Source organism: Quercus robur, chromosome 11, assembly GCF_932294415.1.
Source record: "Quercus robur chromosome 11, dhQueRobu3.1, whole genome shotgun sequence".
Classification (NCBI taxonomy): domain Eukaryota; kingdom Viridiplantae; phylum Streptophyta; class Magnoliopsida; order Fagales; family Fagaceae; genus Quercus; species Quercus robur.
The window spans coordinates 42,560,497-42,581,224 of NC_065544.1; the positions used below are offsets into that span (position 1 = coordinate 42,560,497).

General features: G+C 31.5%; 1 protein-coding gene across 9 annotated transcripts in view; it reads right to left on the minus strand.

Moving 5' to 3' along the window:
• Nucleotides 1-14,427: 14,427 nt before the first annotated feature.
• The window catches only part of LOC126707378 (methionine--tRNA ligase, chloroplastic/mitochondrial-like), a 114,526-nt gene continuing 108,225 nt past the window's right edge, over nucleotides 14,428-20,728 (minus strand). The window contains exons 1-5 of one of the 9 annotated variants that reach the window (XM_050406987.1): nucleotides 18,075-18,231; nucleotides 16,938-17,346; nucleotides 15,658-15,782; nucleotides 15,281-15,373; nucleotides 14,428-14,742 (exon numbers count right to left, since the gene is read on the minus strand). In XM_050406987.1, coding sequence (XP_050262944.1) covers nucleotides 14,538-14,742; nucleotides 15,281-15,373; nucleotides 15,658-15,782; nucleotides 16,938-16,961 — 447 coding nt within the window. In that variant the 5' untranslated portion in view covers nucleotides 16,962-17,346; nucleotides 18,075-18,231 and the 3' untranslated portion in view covers nucleotides 14,428-14,537. Of the gene's footprint in view, nucleotides 14,743-15,280; nucleotides 15,374-15,657; nucleotides 17,347-18,074; nucleotides 18,239-18,268; nucleotides 18,455-20,728 lie in introns of those variants that run through there. The other 8 variants (XM_050406990.1, XM_050406989.1, XR_007648925.1 and 5 more) reach the window with 8 other exon arrangements.

Here is a 20,728-nt window from a genome sequence, read left to right on the forward strand (position 1 = left end):
TTAAGGCAGTCCTCAAAAGTATAACATGACAACACCTAAATTTCATATTATGTCTATGAAAACTCAACCATCTCAATCACCTTGTTGTCCCTAATGAAGTATGACCCAAAACTAGGTTAACCGATATTGTACTCCTTTTTCTATTATTTAATTTTTATAGATATATTTTTTTTAAAAAAATTGGGTTGAACAAGGATAAATTACCTTCTGTTTTGCCCCAATCCTAGCTCAAATTTAACTCAAGCTTAATAAGACGGCAAAATCCAGCAACTATCTTACAATATATTACATAAATCTACACCTCAAAATATTATTTTGGGCCCCACTTTAACAAAAGAAAAAACATAAAATATTTTGCAAAATAAAAAAATAAAAAATAAAGACCCTCAATTCGTAATAAAACCTTGCTAAGAGCATCTCCAACAGGCTATGGATAGCCAAAATATGGAGAGTGAAACCGGAAAAAACAGAAAAAGAGTACTCCAACAATCTCTCTAAAACTTTTTTTTTTTTTTTTGCTAATGAACAGTAGCTCATTAGGTCTGATGAGCTACTGTTCATTCTTCAAATCTTTTTTTTCTATTATAATAATTAGGTGTTGAATAAAAAAATGTTGGAAGATATATAGTTATTAAAAAAAGAATAAATAATGAATAAAGAAATAATATTTAAATGAGATAGAGAATGAGATAGAGAGTATGTTGGAAAGTGTATTTGAAAAAGTTGATAGATAAAGGTAAAAGTTACTGTTCATTCTTCAAATAGTACAAAAATTTCCTAATTTTGCTGAAGATGCTCTAATATAGATCAACCCAAACGGATTGGGCATACACAAAATAGCACAATCAAATAAAATATGACTCGCACGTACACGGCAAAAGCACAACTTTTATTAAGAATTAAGCCACACACTCTAGGGGATCACAGTACAGACCGTACAATACACGCCCAGATGAACTGATGAAGCCAGAAGGAAACACACTGCATAATAAAGGGCTGGCTGAGAACATAGGACAAAGCCCATATTTGGGCCCATGACACCTTCTTGAAAAAAAAAATTTTATATATATATATATATATATATAATATTATTTTGATATATAAACCTTATTAAAAATTTGTTTTTCATGTCTAAACTTTAACAAGTTCACTATTAGTCCCTAAACTATAAAAAATTTTATTTTTCATTCTTAAACTATTGAAAATGTTTGACTTTCATCTTTGAATTTTAAAAAATATATATTTTCATACTTAAAATATTGAAAAAAATTATTTATTCATTCATATATTTTTACCATACACTATTGGAAAAAAACTTTTTACAAAGTTTAAGGTGAATTTTTTTTTTTCAAAATTTAGAGAGAGAAAATAAATTTTTTTATAAAATTTAAAGGCCAAAATATTATTTTACTTAAAGAAAAAAAGAAAAAAGGAGGGGGGGATTACAGTACTATAGTATACGAAGAAAAAAAGAGTACAATAGTATTAAGAAATATTACTCTCTTTATGCATGAACGCCATTTCCTGCAGACATAGAAGCTCCAACAGAGGCTGAGATAGAGTTGTCAACAGGTATCTGAAGTTCGAGATCCATTCTGTTGCCGCCAGCATCTCCATCACCATCGGTGCCGGTGCCGGTGCCGGTGCGGGTTCTGGTGCCAGTACCGGCTCCGTCAGCCACCATTTGCCGGGCGCCAAGTCTGAGAGTTATTATACACTCTTGGAGTTTAGTAATGAGTATAAGAACGAGGATCAGAAGGCTAACTATTTCCGCAAATTCTTTAACACCAAAACTGTTTTTAAAAAAAAGGAAAAAAGAAGAAGAAGAAGAAGAAATGTTATCAATACAGGAAAATTAAAGAGTAAGAACATTTCTCTCTCGCTCTCTCCACCCCACACACACAAATAACTTGAGCTAGTGTCACCTGACCTGGCCATATATAGGAACCAGGAAGGGCGTGGGACGTTACGTGCAGAGGTACAGGGAATGAAGAGGTCCTTTCAGTAATCCCAGATTTTGTTCCCGAAGTAGTGGACAGAAGAATTGGCCAGGATACATATATAAGGCCAAACAAGGGGCATTCCCGTCATTTTATAGCAGGATAAAATGGGTGATGCCATCTTTGTTTATATTTTGGTGAATACTATATAGTCTATGGGTAATGCTATCTTTGTTTATATTGAGATAATCTAGGGTTTTTTTTTTTTTTTTTTTTTTTTTTTTTTTTTTTTTTTTTGTATTTGCTCCAAGTTAGTCTTTGTAGGCAATGAACTTGAACCTAGGCTAAGTTGAGGTTAATAGCTTAATTTTACAATATATATATTAATATTATTATAATAGTCGTGGTGTTAAGTATGTACTAATAGTTGTAGCTGTGACTTAACATCCAATTTCTCATAGATATGTGTACTTGAAAGAAAGCTTTTTTTTTTTTTTTGGTAAATAAAAATGAGGGGATTTATGGTTATATTATATTCCGGGCATGGCGCCAGGCGAACCGAATTTATGGTTACTGCCCGTGCGAGATTTTAACCCCACTAAGAATGTCCACCAACGGATTTCTGTGGATAACGGAACTTGAACCTAAGTGTGTTGCACGAAATGCCCGAGTTTTACCCACTCAGCCAAGCCCCTGTTGACGAAAGAAAGCCAATCTATGACAAGTAATAGATTTGCAGATTATGTTGAATGTCATTTTTTTAGTGTTCTTTTTTTCTGTTCTTTTTTTGATCTTTTGGGTTTTGCATTAATTTTCAATCTTTCAATGGATATTGGCAAATCATTCACTCAGCTATTGAAAATGATGAATATAACTTTGCAAAGATCATATTCACCCCAAAAAAAAAAAAAAAAACTTTTCAAAGATCATGTGTCAGATTTGTCTAGCACTGTACTTGTTTATTTTTAGGTATCAAATATGTGTGGGTCACTTCAGTGTGCTTTCGTCCTTTTGCTTCCTTCTATAAACTAGCTTTTCCTATACAAAGATAGCATTAATTACCCGTAGACTATATAGTATTCACCAAAATATAGTCTGTCCATATATCCAGACACGTCATAGTTTATTGTTTAGACCAGGATGCAATATGCATTAATGAGCGACGTACGGTTAATTAACCCAGCCCCGACGTAAACCATGGTTAAGATTACTGGCGGCAACAGAATGGATCTCGAACTTCAGATACCTGTTGACTTCTATGTCTGCAGGAAATGGCATTCATGCATAAAGAGAGTAATATTTCAATATTTCTTAATACTTTTGTACTCCTTTTTTCTTCGTATACTATAGTACTGTAATCCTTTTTTTTCTTTTTCTTTTTTAAGTAAAATAATATTTTGGTCTTTAAATTTTATAAAAAAATTTATTTTCTCTCACTATATTTTGAAAAAAAAAATTTCACCTTAAACTTTGTAAAAAGTTTTTTTTCCAATAGTATAGGGTAAAAATATATGAATGAATAAATAATTTTTTTCAAAATATTATGAAAATATATATTTTTTAAAATTCAAAGATGAAAGTCAAACATTTTCAATAGTTTAAGAATGAAAAATGAACTTTTTCATAGTTTAGGAACTAAGAGTGAACTTGTTAAAGTTTAGACATGAAAAACAAATTTTTAGTAAGATTTATATATCAAAATAATATTATATAGATATATATATATATATATATATATATATTCAAGAAGGTGTCATGGGCCCAAATATGGGCTTTGTCCTATGTTCTCAGCCAGTCCTTTCTTATGCAGTGTGTTTCCTTCTGGCTTCATCTGGGCGTGTATTGTACGGTCTGTACTGTGGTCGTTATGTTGAATAAAATTGAATCTTATTCATCGCCCCACCCCAAAGAAAATTGTTTGAGATGTGAGATTGGTATCTCTGCTTCTTGTTTTTTTTTTTTTTTTTTTTTTTTTTTTTTTATGGGATAATTTGTTTGCTTGTTGTGATCCCGTAGAGTGTGTGACTTAATTCTTTATAAAAAATTTGTTTTTGTCGTGTATGTGCAAGTCAACGTATATTATCTGATTGTGCTATCTTGTGTATGCCCAATCCTTTTGGGTATCTTTTTTTTTTTTTTTTTTTTTTTTTTTTTTTTTTTTTTTTTTTTTTTTTTTTTTTTTTTTTTAATTTTGCAAAATATTTTATGTTTTTTCTTTTGGTAAAGTGGAGCCCAAAATAATATTTTGAGGGCGAAGATTTATGTAACATATTGTAAGGTAGTTGCTGGATTTTGCTATCTTATTAAGCTTGAGTTAAATTTGAGCTAGGATTGGGGCAAAATGGAAGATAATTTATCCTTGTTCAACCCAAATTTTTTTTTTAAATATATCTATAGAAATTAAATAATAAAAAAAGGAGTACAATATTGGTTAATAACCTAGTTTTGGGTCATACTTCATTAGGGACAACAAGGTGATTGAGATGTTTTGATAGACATAATATGAAATTTAGGTGTTGTCATGTTATACTTTTGAGGACTGCCTTAATAGGTTTAAAAAGTTTAAGCACAAAATTTTAAGTGTTGAGCCAACTACATATCAATAGTTAAGTCCTTATCTTGTTTTTATTGCCTCATATTCACTTAGATATACCTATATATTGGTGTGGTTATTTTCACTTAGCCATGCATCTAATCCTGCATTAGGTTCTAGCTAGTTGATACTATTTGGGGCTTTCGAGATGGAAATTATATGTTGATTTCAAATAAGTGGATTTCAGAAAATGATTCCTCTCTAGATATTATGTTATATATATATATATATATATATATGTATATGTATGTATGTATGTATAATTGGAAAGAACCTCTTTTTATTATTATTATACCACTCTATCATAATTTATTTGTATATGTGTGTAAAGCTCTCTCTTGGAAAGTTGAACCCTGGTCTTTACCCTATAACCCACAATAACTTTATATTTGTGAAGTGACTATTACGTTAAGGATGCACGGTAATGAAAAAAGCTTTTCTAAATAATGAACATTTTTATGTAAAAATTCTAAGTACATATGTTCTATAAGAATATTTTATGATATTGTTATGTTTTTTAAATAGTCAGCTAGACTATCTATAAGCTTTGTCAACACAGGCTAAGAGTTGGTTTTTGGCTTAAATATTGTTTATTGTGGTGTGGTGCATTTTTATTATTTGCTCTTTGAACCTATTGTTATCATTTACCTCTTTGGGGTTATTGTTCCCCAATGAGATTCAACTGCAGATTATAAAGCAACACGTCTTAATTTGACGAATATTTTATATACTAATTTATTGTTTATTATTATTGACAAATTGAATGTGAAAAACAACTTTAATGCTAAGTGTATTATTATTACAACTATTATAACTTATAAGTAGTTTACCCAATTATAAAGTGATGTTCTTATAGATGAACTATGGCTTATTGAAGCCTAACAAATCTTTTAAGAGAGCATTCATATATATAACAATTTATATATTTTCATTGTACACTTTAATGTTAACTTCCAAAATAGGTTTAATTGTTTCTACCAAATTACTTTCAGATAAATATTTTTTAAAATTTAGTATGTTGTCTATTATAATGCGTATTTTTACTTGACAATATCATGTGATGTAGTTTCTCTTTCAATTGTTAACTCACCCCATTTCTCTACTCTTTTCAGATTAGTGCAATGGACGCTCTTAATGCAACTAGTTGGTAACCGTTAGAGTTATGAACTGAAGATTGTGTAATAGAGAATTATGTTATAAAAAATTTGCGATGTTGTGCTTTTTTTGGGTTGTAAACTTGTTAATCATGAGATTTATTTGAACGTGTATTTGGAGTCTTTATTTTCACATATTTTAGTTTGATGTATTGTTGAGACTTGATATTTAAATGTTGCTTTGATGGTTTGGTTTGTTCCATTTTTAGAGGTTAGTGCCTCAAAATTTACAAGTTTAAAAATTTGTTGTCATATTTGTTTTAAACTAAGTTTAGTTCCTTATGACGAGTCATTTATCTAAATTTCTCATTTGGGATTGGGTCATCATATTGAGATTAGCCTATCTAGTTTTAAGTTCAAGAAGCGTACTCTTTTTTTCAAGTTCAAGAAGATGGAATGGGCCCAAAAATGGGATTTCATCCCATTTTTGGGGCCTATTATACTATAGAGGTAGCACTGTGGGCCCAAAAATAGGCTTTGTTCCTGATCTTCTCAATCGGCCCTTTATTATGCAAGGTGTAAAATAGAAAATAATAAAAGTAATACAAGTTTTACTATATATATATATATATATATATGATAGATTCGGCCATGATTGAGTTTGGGCTTAAATGGGGAGATGACTGAGGGATAGTGTGAACTGGGCTAAGTAGCTGCATTACGGCCTTGGTTCAGTTTTCAAATTGGGTGAAGAAGACAGGTTCGATAGTTTTAACAATTCAAGACGTTCCTCCACCATGGGCCACAGCATTATGTGACCAATGTCAATAGTTTAGCAAAGAAACGAAACCTTAAAATCCAAAATAATAACCTTCTCAAAAATGAGGAAAAAAAAAAAAACACAAATACTAGGTTAGCCCATTGGGATTGGAATGGTGGTATAGTATTATTACTTTTCCTTCTCTAATTATTTGTGAGTGCCCGTGTGGGAGGTCAGAATAACTTTCCAAATTTCCTCCCAACTCCGATCATGAAACCATATAGAGCAAGAGTTATTATGTATAAACAGGCACTAACCCTTACAATGTATGAAACAATTTAATAAAAATTACATATTTAATTTGCATAAAGAGACGGTAATTTGAAATGAATGAAAATAAGTAATCTAATTCAACATAATAATAATAATAATAATAATAATAATAATAAGTTTGGTCAAAAGTACAAACTTCATCTTACAATGCCTCTTAAAACAGTGGCGGCTCCAAAAAAAATTTCTAGAGGGGTAAGAAGATTTATCTTAGGTAGGAGATATATCTTGCGGTCTACCTGATTTCTTTATTCAAATTTGTACATAGTACTAGTAAGAGAATAAAAGATAAACTATAAGTTCTTTAGGCATATTGTTTCTTAATACAATGAACATACTAATTATTGCTTCTAAGATTAAATATTGGAAATCATTTATTGTTTCTAAATACAATAAACATGTTAAGTATTGTTGTTAAGTGAATTTTAACTATTAAAGCTTAGAATGTTTTTATTTATTAGTTTATGTCTATACTCTTACAATTATTTTATTTAACAATTCAACTTCACTTTGATAACAATCGGTTTTTGTAATTGTATTAAGAAAATTTTTGTTGTGTTAACATTTGCTTTTATCTTTACCCAATCAATCTTCTATCCCACACCCCTGGTCTAATTTTTTTTTTTTTTAAGAATCACCATCTATCTAATTGTTTGGTTCTCTTTTAGTGTTAAAATTTGTTACCTACTAACTGATTGACCCACACCCCTAGTCCCCACTCAAGAATTAACAAATTAAAAGTACATTCAAATTCAGCCACTCTAGTCACTTGTTTGGTCAAAAGTATAAATTATCTGAGAATTATTATGTCCACAACATTTTTCACAATAAATCCTAGGTGCTAAGTTGTTACCAATTCTAATTTGAAACCACTACTGAAATTACTTTTTTACCCAATAGTAATAGTTAGTAACAACCTGCAACTTAAAATTTTTTGTAAATGTGCTATGAAAATGTTGTGAACATTGAATTTCTCATATTAATTATAACATTATTTGCAAGAATAAATTGTTAATAGGGTCATCTTCAAGCTTATATCAGTTGAGCCTAAAAAAATTTAGAGTTAGGGTGTTCAAAATTTTATTTTCGGAAGTCAAAAGTCATTAAAAAAAATTAAAAAATATTATATATAAAAGAAATAATGTGGCCAACTTAGGGGGTTCATTTGAACCTCCTGAACTAAAGGTAGCACCGCCCTAAAATACATTTTATCATCATATATAATTATGTACAAAATACAATTAAAAAAGAAATTATTAATTAACTTCATGTAATTCATCTAGAAGCAATGGAGTTAAAACAAATTATTGACTACATTAAATATATAATATTTTTATAAATATCTACATGCTTGGAAATGCTCTCAATGTAAAATTCTCAATATATAAATTTTTTTTAATAGAGACTCACCAAACTAAGAAATGACACACAATTCTTAAATTTGAACCATATAAAAAGATCTCTGCCTAAAATTTAATAAAAAATTCATATAAAAAAGTGCAATATATACACACAACAATAAGTGCAAAGGAAATTGATCATACAAGAGAATACATATTTTACATTAGAAAAGTGTTATGTCCACAATATTTTCAAAATACTTTTACAACAAATCATAAGTGTTAGGTTGTTATTAGTTTTAATTTGAACCTACCACTAAAATTACTTTTTTGTTTACCAATAACAACCCTAACAGTCTGTCACTTAAGATTTGTTGTGAAAATATTTATTTTGCAATTAACAAAAGATAGTTTGATAAACAATAGTATCCAAATCTTTTCAAATATCTGACTATTCCCTTCAGCATGTGCAAGCCCTCATCCCACATGCACCGAATTATTACAGGAAAGAAACCCTTGATGGTGACCCCAAAATACTAGGAAAATATTTCAAACCTAAGATCTCATGGATATCTTGAGACCATAGAAATTATTTAGCCAACTCCTTGAGGTTTGTTTGATAATCTTTTAATGAGGCTTATATTCCTCTCTTTTATTAAATATAGTAAGTTTAACGAAAATTAACTTTTGGGTCATATGTTTGCATTAACTTTAATTCATTCTCCAATCTCTCTATTAATTCAATTTTAAAAAGTTCTGCAGTAGTTGAACTTTATAAACAAAAAGTTGATGAAAAATATCTTACACGTATAAAAACAAGACAAACACCGGTTTTCATGAATTTAATTAAGAAAAACTATATCTCACCAAAGGTTGGTCTGTCTCTTTGAGATTTTTTTTTTTTTTTAAATTATATATTTTTTACTAGTTATACCTATGACCTGTTGAGATAAAAACAATACCTTATATATATATATATATATATATATTAAAGTTAACTTTCCCAATTACATTTTATAAAAGTTATACCTATGATAAATGTTGTTTATAATGATCTACCTTATTTTGAAGAACTCATCCAAGATAACCAAAACTTTGGGCTTGATGATTGAGTGTGTTTATGGAGTTGTTTGAAATATTGTTATTTGCTTTGTTTTATTTTTTGCGACATTATGTAAGCTTTGAGTTTTGTAACTTAGAACTTGGTATTTGTGAGTTGTATCTTTTGAATTTTGAACTTTATTTATGTATTTGTAATTTGTTACTTTACTATTTATTAGTAACTAGTGTGTAGTCCCATACATATACACGAGTACAATTAAAAATAATTATAATCATACGGTTCAACTTATACCTTTTTTTTAGAAGATATTCAAATTATACATAGTATTAGCTTACATTTTTTTTTTAAACTACACATTTCTAAAATATGTAATGGTTTTTCATTTTATATTATATTATATATATGATTTAGAATTAATTGGTTTTAGACTATTCTATTTTTTCGCCAAATAATTCACTTGTCACAAAAATTAAAAACTTTTATAAAATGAAATTGGATTTTCTCTAAGTTTTAACTATTAATATATATATATATATATATAGATTTCACTAATTTGTGTCAAAAAAATACCTTTTTTTTTTTTCAATTTTTCTTTAATATATATTATAAATTATAATTATGAGTATTTTTTTAGTATATTTTTTAATTGGAAAGTAGAATCTTACGATTCTTGTGCCGATCCTACAATCTAATCCCCAAACCTTCTCACCGATCCCATGTAGGATCTCAATCCTAACAACCTTGTGAAAGAGAGGGCAACTTTCTTCAACCATGTTTTGTTTTTTCCTCCATGGTATTATGTTTGTTAAGTTACTGTTAAGTAATTTGACATGTGTCAGCTATGTATTTGTTAGTTAGAAAATATGTTGATTAGATTAGGCACCAATCCGCGTTTTGAGTACATAATAACAAGAGCAGTGGCTAGAAAATCACCTCCTTCATCCTCTATAGCTCCAAAAATTTATGGTATTTCTTCATTTTTTTTTCATAATTTTCGTTGTTTTAAGGTCTTACATGTAAGAAGGAATGGTAATCGTCTAGCTCACTTGTTAGCAAAATATGCTCAAGGTATTGAGCAATATGTTTCTTGGATTGAAGAGAGCCCTTGTTTTATAAAACATGCTCTCTCAAATGATGTAATTTCTTTTCAGTCTTTTTAATGAAAGTTTAGTATCTCTTATATATATATATATATATATATTTTTTTTTTTTTTTTTTAAATGTAGTATTTTCTTATTTAGACAAAAAAAAAAAAAAAAAAAAAAAAGGTAGCATTTTCTTAACTCTAAGACTGAAATCATTTTGCCACTCTCAAATTCCTCTTTGTTATTAAACCATGATATCATAAGCATCAAGTGTCACGTAGGCATTTTTTGTTAATGAGTTAGTGGCAAAGACCAGATTGACTACAAGTTGAAAATAACAAAGACCAAATTGACTGTAGCCTCAAAATATAGGGATTAAAATGGTATTTTTGCCAAAAAAAAAATTTTAAAAAGAATAAAGAATTAAAAAAAAAAAAAAAAAAAAAAAAAAAAAGGCAGCAAGATATAACAACCACAATACAAACTAGCTGCAAGTTACATTAAAATACACACACCGTGCCAACTGCCAATGACTCTCTCTCATTTAAGAGTATATAAAGTTGACATTGAGTACTAAGGATAATTGCCCTCTGGAGATATCATTTTGAATATTCCAATAGATGCGTTTCTTATTATACTTCCATTCCAAGAATTAGCTTTGTATGCTAAGGAGACAAAGAAACCCTTGGTTCGGCTCAAGGGCATACCTTCTTTTCTCCTTCCCATAGTAAACTCTAGTTCATTATAAATACATTCTATCATTTTTGGGCTAAAAAATAAAAATAAAACTTTGAAACAAGGCAAAGATGCACTTCCTAGGCCCAATTTCCACAATTATTGAATTACCTTCCCTCGTAGGACCAATCCTAGCCCAAATTTAATTCAAGCTTGACAATAAAAGCCAACGATAGGTCGCAAGCCTTTAATCCAATGACTTCCTTGCAACCCTCAACCGAAAATAGAACTTGCGCATGAGGGCAAGTTACAGTCAACAGAATATTCTATCGGCCCACATAAACAAAAAACAGAAAATGACCAACTTTTTTTTTAACTCAGTCCACAAAACAATAAGATTTATCAGTGACACAAAAACATTTTCTCACCAATCAACATGATTAATAATGTTAGGGATACACTCAACTACACACCCAAATTCACAACATGTTTTTGAAGTGATTTATGTACAATAAGATATTTTTAGGGGCATGGTAAACATGAAGTTACTCAAATTTCAATTTACGACTTTAGCAAGTTTTGAAAAGGATAATGAAAATTTTTATATCACAATCAATTCAAATGGATCGAGCATTCAATAGTGTAATCAAACACTAATAGTCTAATACACATCAATGTTATCAATTTTGTTCTAACCAAAATATTTTGTTATGGTTTATTAATTGGTGTGAATCACCCATATGTTTCATCTCGGCCTAAATTCTAGTTTATTCCAACTTGTTTCGTTAAATTTTGGCCGTATGTGAGCAAAACATTAAGCTTTTTTCTTGGCTCATTTTTCTAATTTTCTTCTTAGCATATGTAATTTGAATTTGATTCTTTAATTTGATATTACTGTCAAGAGAAATTGGACCAATTTAAGTTATTTATTTGATTCATCACAAATTTTTTCTTCATTTGGTGTATTAGGCTAAATTATTAATTCATTCTAAAATTAATGTCCTTATTTTATATGGTAATATTAAAACTGATAATGATTTGGTTTGGGATAGATAATTTGATATGAAATACAACTTTTTGATGAATTATTTCGTGTTATTAGAAGTAACTATGAAATGGTAAGTCAACATTAACTGATACTAAAATATTCTGTTTTAATATACTAACTTTAATCATGAAAATTTTGATACACATACATGCCATTTAGCTCAACTAGTAAAGTTTTTAATAGTTGTATAAGAGATCTGGAGTTCAATCCCCACCTACACCAAAAACTGATTGATGTCTTGATCTGATGATAAAGAGCTATCATTAGGAGCGAACGCCATAGGTTAAAACTTTTTCAAAAAAAAAAAAAAAATGCCATTTAGACAATATAAAATGAGATCCTACAAAATAAATAATAATAATACAGTTAGATTTAAACCTTGAGGACACATGCAATTAACGTCTACCAGTTACGAGTATACTCTTTTTTTCTCTTTTAAATAATAAGATTTTTTCGACAATAATTTATTAAATTAGATATATAATTATGTAAGTGTACAGTAGGACCCACCTCTCTATGAGAGGGAGGAAGTATATTTTCAGAATACGCAATAATTTTCCCTTAAAAAGGACAAGTTACTTCACATACAAAGACACAAAGACATTGTGCAGCGAAGTTTTAGTAAGGGCGTCATTTTTGAAACTCCATAAAAAGGAAACTAATTAAACACATGTATATATGTTTATATATATATATATATATATATATAGGAGACTTGAGATTTATTCAAGCCATGCTATTCTCCATCACCACCCTTAATAATAAGACTGTCACACTCTGCCCTCTGGGATACAAAACACCACAAGCAGTAAATGTAAAACAGTGTTAGGAGCTTTACAAGTTGCTGATGATGGCATGAGGAATTGGAGTGCTTGGACAATATCAGGCCAGTCACATGGCTCAATGTTTTCTCAAGACACCAATGGCTTCTCATGCCTATCTAGTGAAGTTCCTAATTGCTCTTTGAGGGGCACAGGCCCAGTCTCCCTACTGGATTCAAATTGATGAGCATGATGGGGGGCAGCATGTGGAGGCACCTTGCTCCACATGATGCCCCAAGGCTATGGCAGAGGAGGGCCATGGTGGGCAAAGGCGGATTTTGATGATGGGCAACAGCAGCAGGTGGTGCTGACCCTATGTGATAGTGCATGGCATGGTAGCTTGGCTTGGTGGCTTGGGTGCAAGGCAGTGCTGGGTTGTTGTGATGATGATATGCTGTGCAAAGCATTGGGCTGGTTGGTGCTAGCATAATGCATGGACTTGTATGAGTGGGCTGATGGCGGTTACTTAATGTGCTATAGATGGACATGTTATGTGGGCTGTGATGCTGATGAGAAGGGCTTGGGCAGGGGGCCAAGCCTTCTAAAACGTGATGGAACTATTATGTGTGGGCTGCTGGAGCATGGGTAAAAGCCCTATGATGAGGTGCTGAGTAATGGGCTGGCATGTACAGAGTGTACAGCAGCAGTTATCGGCAGTTACCAAGTAGTTTCTGGCTTTGTGGATGTTCAGACCTGCTATGTAGGGGTTGGAAACGTGGAAAGCAGGCCAAGATAGCATCAGTTGAAGGTGTCCTAAGTCAAACCACATGTGGCAGCAAGTCTTGGACAAGGGGCAGTTATTTGGCAGTAACTGCTGTGACAATTAATTCTGTATATTTGTCCTAGGCTGTTAGGGTTGTCAACAGCAGAGTGTATAATTTTGCTTAGAGAATTTCGTATGTATTTTCCAGGCTTCCTTTGTACTTGATATTGAGTAATAAAGGTTGGGGTTGGTGCCCTGTAAATACTGTGTGTGCTGTGTGTGTGCGAATTCCTTTCATAATTCTGTTCTGAGTGTTCCTGTAGTGTGTGTGTGTGGTGTTTTGGCTGAGACTAAATCAGGGGCTTAGTGCCATCACAGGCAGAAAATTTAAAAGAAAAATTGACCCTGTGACACACAGGGACATAATACACAAAACAAGTGGCACAATCTTCCTCTCGAAGCTCCAAATGATGTAGAGCCTTAACACAATATGTTGGTTACCACCATCACTGTCACTAATGCCGATTCCATAGCTGGAATTAAATTACAATTGCCTAGTCTAACAATGAGTACAACAATGAAGATCAGAATTGTCCCTCAAGGGAGATCATGCGTTTTTAAAGAATATATTGTGGTTGTTTTGTTAAATAACTCAAAGTCATAATTAAAAACCAAAAACAACGTATTTGAGATTTGATGTTGGCTGCTTTGCTTCTTATTTTTTTAATGTGATATTGTTGTAAATCTCTGCAATTTTCAGTAGTGTGGGTTAATTCTTAAAGAAAGTGTCAGTTTTTCAATGGCCTTTATGACCCTTGATTGAAACAAGCGTTATATAACTTGCTTGAAACACGACATTACATAACCTACTTGAAATTATATTCCAGAGCACAATATTATATGACTTGTTCCTAATCATTTCAATACATACCACAACCACACACGCTCTAAAGAACCACATTACAAAGTCTAAACTATCTCAAAACACAATATTATATAAAATGCTCCAAATATCTTTCAATGTGTTCCACAACCTCACATACATCAAAAGACCACAAATTAGTATATTACCAAGTCCACAATAGTCACAAAATCCTGATGGAGGTCTTCAGCCATGAGAGTGGCAAGTTCAGCTTCTTTGGCTGCAACAGACTATGGGGGCGTGCCTTGGCATTGGCAGCCTCCTCAACCTTTGGCCCGTATACTTCTAAGCATTCCCCCTCCAATTCCAACAGCGTGTGATCTTTGTCTGCTTCACTCTCACCAAAGTTTATGTCATTCCATATTTGCCGGTCTCATACAACAGCAGTCAGCAGCAAAACCAATTAAGGAATTTTGATATGTAAACAGTGTTACTTCTCTTTCAAAAGAAACTAAAATCTAGCATTAATAATGTTTAATAGAATTTGTGCCAACAATATGAGGTCAGATTTCACAGCATGCATGATCAAAGTCAAATGCTTAAATATAGCAAACTACCTGGAGAGATAATTATGTGCAAAATTAATGAATGAGTCAGGGATCTTACAGCTTATATTAGGTTTTAATAATTAGAATAAAGATAATAGATTTAGTACAGCTATTAAGTGGTCAATTACACAAACTTTCCAATTAGCATCTTTAGAGAGCACATGACACAATAAACCACATTCCATATACAGAGGTGGAACCTGTTCAGGGATCAATTGGGATTAATAACATGGAAAATGACATCACATTTTGGTGTCAATTGTGAATAGCGTGCCAATCAAATTGAAGAAACATTCAAAAAAAGTGTATTATACTTCTGAGAAAAAAAAATCATAAATGCATAGAAGATGCTTATACGTTTCCAATCAAGTGTAGTGAGGCAGGCCAACCTGAAGAAACAGCACTTTGTAGATTAGCTTGCCCTGCTTCCTCTGATAGTGCTGATACATATATGTTCAACAGAAAAATAAAATAAAAAGTCAATAGAAGTTAATAGACAAAGATTGCTAATGATATATTAAGCAGAAACTTTCATAAATCTTACACACACACACATATATATATATATATCTACAAACAGCTGTTTCATAAGTTGGGAGTTGACTGATGTCTACATGTGTTGTGGTAATATATATATATATATATATATAAAGGATAAATAAATAAAAAATTGGAATACAAATTAGGAATTTAGAAGCTTAGCAAATTCTGAATTACAAAAGAAAAGAACTATACCCTAGTAATGCATCAAACCACACATATATAGTTTGCTTCTTGTCAAAGTAACTGGGATGCACCAATCCATTGATGCTCAGGAAATGGTAAAAATCTCTTAGGCCACCTTTGATCCAGCTTTGCACCTTGAAGCGTAAAGACTATGGAAGTGACTAATAGAATAGGAAGATATAGAAAGGGCGTTCCTAACATTTTATTAGTAAATTGCTATGGGGACAGAGATGCAGAGATAGCTTTAGATTAAAAGTCATAAAAAATGATTCCCCTGCCAGGCATGATCAACATACAGTAGCAGAAGCATTAACAATACAAGGCATGTCACCAACAAAGCTATACCCAAAAGCCATATTTAAAGTATTGTTGGTTCAGCGCAACAACTTTTTAAGGAATATATTAGCAATCATGGCATAATTACTTTTAAAAAAGGTACTATCAAATGCATTCCGTCATGTATCTATAACTATAGCAATAGCTAATACAGATTTACTACAATAGCATATACACAATATGCCAATTATTAAGCTTACAACATTCAAAATCAACATGCTCAGGCTCTTAGCAGGAAACTAATCATGCTGGAAGCAGCTGCCAAGAGAAATCCGTTTACAGTAAACCTCAGGGACAACTATTTAGGACACGCTAGACTAAGTTTTTACAAAATTACCGACTATCTCATCTCATTTAACCAGAACAGAGGCCGCAAAAAATTTAGAGTTTGTGTCAAAGTTTCTTCCAATAATTTTTTTGATATTTTGATAGCACAAAGAAATAATAGTAATTATCCTCTATCCACAGAACACACGGCATCAGGTGCATAGGGCAAATGTTGTTATCAAGCAATTCATACTCATCCTGCAGACACACAGCAAAAGACATTACACTATTTTGTTACATAAATACAAAACCTCTCTCAAACAGAACGACCACAACAAATACATAAACACATCCGTTCAAACAAGACAGTGCATATATGAAAATGGAAATCAGCAAGAAACTATATAAAATAAAAAAGGAATTCCACTTAATGAGTAATATCAACAAGTTCTTGTAAATATAAAAAGAAAATTTTACACAAATACTAGCACCCACCAAAAAAAAAAAAAAAAAAACACCTAGTTTTTATAAAATTCTCAACTATAGATAATGCAATTACCCCATAATCAATCAAAAAGTATGTGAACAAAAAATCGATAAGCAGATAAGGGAAATTAAATTAAGATAATGTTGCTACATCCACATTTACAAGTTCAAATGCAAAAAAAACACGTTATATTCCTCACAGTTGACACGATAAAGTCCTTCATAGTCAGCCAAAATATATCACCATTGACAAGAACCCTTGAGAAAATTCCTTCACAATTGCTTCATGCTTGGGATCAGTTGTCCAAATGAACTTATCATAAGATATGTCTAACTGCAGGCAGAACTTAAACAACAAAACAAAGGAGATCATAAAAAAATGGAAAATATGCACAACAATCGGAACATTCAACAAGTCAGGCTAAAGTAAACTTAGAGTGCATTTCTATCTTGGGTTATTATTATATCTTTCCAGAGTGTCTTCTATGCTTGTGAAATGACATCGCAATGTTCACTTGGATCAGAACCCCGGGCTGCAGCAGCAGTAGCAATTTTCTCCCCGTGCTCATCCGTCCTGCTAATAAATACAACATTCTTCCTTAACAGCCTCTGCCACAAGATATGAACCATAAAAATTTTGCCTTTTACATCATAACGCAACACGAAAATTGTTTGACAACTTGAAATTACAACAATGCACGTTTTCCCTGCTTTGCTTGTAAAAACATGTTACCTATATAGGCTATATGCTATTAACAATACGTACACACAGTTTTCAAATAAAACCCCGAAAGCTATTTGAGTTTATCAATTTACTCTTCACTAGTAAAAGACCCTAGCTTTTACTCTGTTTTTACATCTTCTCAATACATGAAAAATATATATACCAATTGAGAGCCATATCTGATAAATCAAACATACAAAAAGGCTATCTCTAGTTAATGGAAGCTGTACAGAAAATAAAATAAAAATGATAGAGAAGAGAGCAAGAAAGCTTTTTCATTTCTGGGCTTATGGTGTTTGTTATATTCTTGGAATGTGTTCACACCTTTAACCATAACACAAACAACACATCTAGGCTAAACCTCAAAGACCCCAACCCATACTTCAGATTCCAGAGGATAGCTACGCAATTCCAATTCCAAAAGTATTCAAACCTTTTAGCCCCCAAATTAAACTACTGCTTTCTCTCTGAACCATACTTCGTAGTCTCTCTCTACCAATGAAGAGAATGAGAGAGAATACCAATAATTGTTTGGACAGATCTGCTAGGTAATTTCCGGGATAGACAAATTCATTTTTTTTCTCGGGAAACAAACAGAGAGTTAAGCATATACCTGTAATCAGACGAAGAAGCGGCGGAGATGAGATCGCTGACCACCGTGCCTCAGCTCGTCGTCGGAGATCTGTATTTGAGTTTTCTCGCTCTTTGCGTTTTCACAGAGAGTTTGACTGATGAATGAGTTATTTTATTTATTTATTTTTTTTTTTTGGTGAAGGGCAAATTTCATTAAATTTTTAAAGCAAAAACCTATTTTTACTTTGTTTATTTTGACCCTTTCAAGTTTCAAGTGAACCCGGAAAAAATTGAATCAAAATAAGTCAGGTTTTTTTTTTTTTCGTAGTGGTAAAACTTTTAGAGACTAAAAAATAAAAGAAAAACTAATTTAATGCAAAGTTTAAGAACAAAAATAATTCCATAAAAAAAGAACAAAAATAATATTTTAGTAATATTAACAAATCAGAGACGACTAAAAGGCGCTTCCTTTATAGCAGTTTGCAGCTTGCACAATTCTTGAATGAGGGCAATAATTGCCTCCATAGAAGGTACGGTATAACCTTTTTGTTTTTATTTTAAATACTTACAAAAAATGGTGTCATGGGTAGCTGTGAGATACCTTAAAATTCTATGAATCAATAGTGTGATAATTATGAAATTAAGACCCCCACTTTTTTTTAGTCATCAATTTTTTTTTTTTTTTTTGTTAGGTTAGTTTGGTCTCCTAAAAGAAATCTCTTGACTCCACTACTGCATAGGTGGAGCTAGGGGCCATGACTCCCCTTAACTTTTGAAATTTTTCTTTAATCTTCTTTTACCTTTGATAATAAAACTAAAAATTATACACAAAAAAAAAAAGAAAAGAATTGGATGTGAATGTCTGTTAGACATAGAAGACCTCTCTCTGGAGTCTGCACCACCTTAGGGTGGTCGGGCCTACTGTTGCTCGTGGTCAGGTGAAAGAATGGCAAAAGTTGCTCTACAAAACTACAAAGCTACCTTTTGCTTTTGTGGCGTTTGCTTTTTTGAACTTTTTGTCACTTTTACAATAAGCCCCCACCCTGACCAGAAGAAAGATATACAGTGAGTGTCATTTGATGAGTAACTGGTGTGTTTTGAGTCTTGGCAACTGCGTAATATAGGCATCATTCTTCTTAGTTCCAACCCTTGACAATTCTGGGCAATCGTGTTTTTTATCTCTTCCCATGGCCGGGTAACACACTAACACTAGCTAGCTAAAGTTATTTGTGTGTGTGAGTGTGGAGATAGAGTTCTTATTCTTTTCCTGTAATATTCATACAATTTCTTTTTGAAACAGCTTTCATTTTAGCGTTAAAGACATTACGGAAATCGTGACCCTCCTGATTCTCATTCTTAAACTCATTGCTAAATTCCGCGAGTGTATAAGATATTTCAGAAGAGGTGGTTGGCAGCAAGACGGCGGTGACGGCACTACCAACAACAAAATGGGTATTGAATCTGACAACTCTATTGTAGCCCCTGTTAAAGCTTCTACATATGCAGGAAATGGTGTTCATCATGCATACAGACACAGTACTCTTTCACACTATTACTTAGAATTCCATGCTTTTTTTTCTTCTTCTAAGGCTTTGTTCAATAAGGAAGCATGGTGATTGGTGAGGTGTTTTTTTTTGACAGAGACAAGTTTTTCTTGGGACCGTTTTACTATTCTTGTAGATGTAGTACTATGGGCCCAAGATGATTGGACTTTCTTCCTAATCTTCTCAGCCCGCCCTTTCTTTTATGCACTGTGTTTCCTTAATAGGCTTCTTCTAGGGTGTGTTTTATGGTTTGTGTTGTGGTTGTTATGTGGATTAAAATTCTATTTCATTCATCCCAATCCAAAAAAATAGAAAAGAAAAGAAAATTGAGGTGTGAGATTGGTGGATCTACTTCTTGTTTTGTAAATTTCTCAAAATAAAAAAAAAAAAAACTTCTTGTTTTGTAATGTTTTTAGTTGTAAAACTCGGTAATCTTCATGAATTTGTGGCTTAATTTTTTAGTACCACTTTTTTTTTTTTTGATGAAAAATAAAGTAACGCATTTATCATATATGTGCGCCAACATATATTATTGGATTATTTTGCTAGTTATGCCCAATCCATTTGAATTGATCTAAATTGGTAAAGATCTATCATCAATCGATTGTGGGTTTTTTTTTTCTTCTAAAATATTAATATTTATTTTTGCAAAAGATTTTGGTATTTTATTATGTAAAGTGGACCCCAAAAGAATATTTTGAGGGTTAAGATTTATGTAAAACTAAATCTGATGACTAAAAAAATGTAGAGGTCCTAGTTTGGTAATTATTACACTATTGGTCCATAGAATTTTAGAGTATTTCATAGGTAAGAAATGATTTTTTTTTTTTAGGGAAAAAATGAAATAGTTTAATAAAAAAAAATTTTGAGGGAGTAGTTGAATCAAAAGTTATGACACCACTTTCGTATATATTTAAAATTTAAAAAAAAAAAAAAAGTTATACTCTACCTTCTTTCATATTACTAAAATTATATATAATGTGAATGCTACAATAAATAAGTATGTATACATCAAATATAGTATATCATAAACAACAATTATAACTTCTTCTATTTTTGAACTTAACAATAATAATAACTTAGTTTGAGAAATTACTATCAAAACTAAATATAAATTAAAATAACAAAGAAAGAGATACCCCACCCGCAC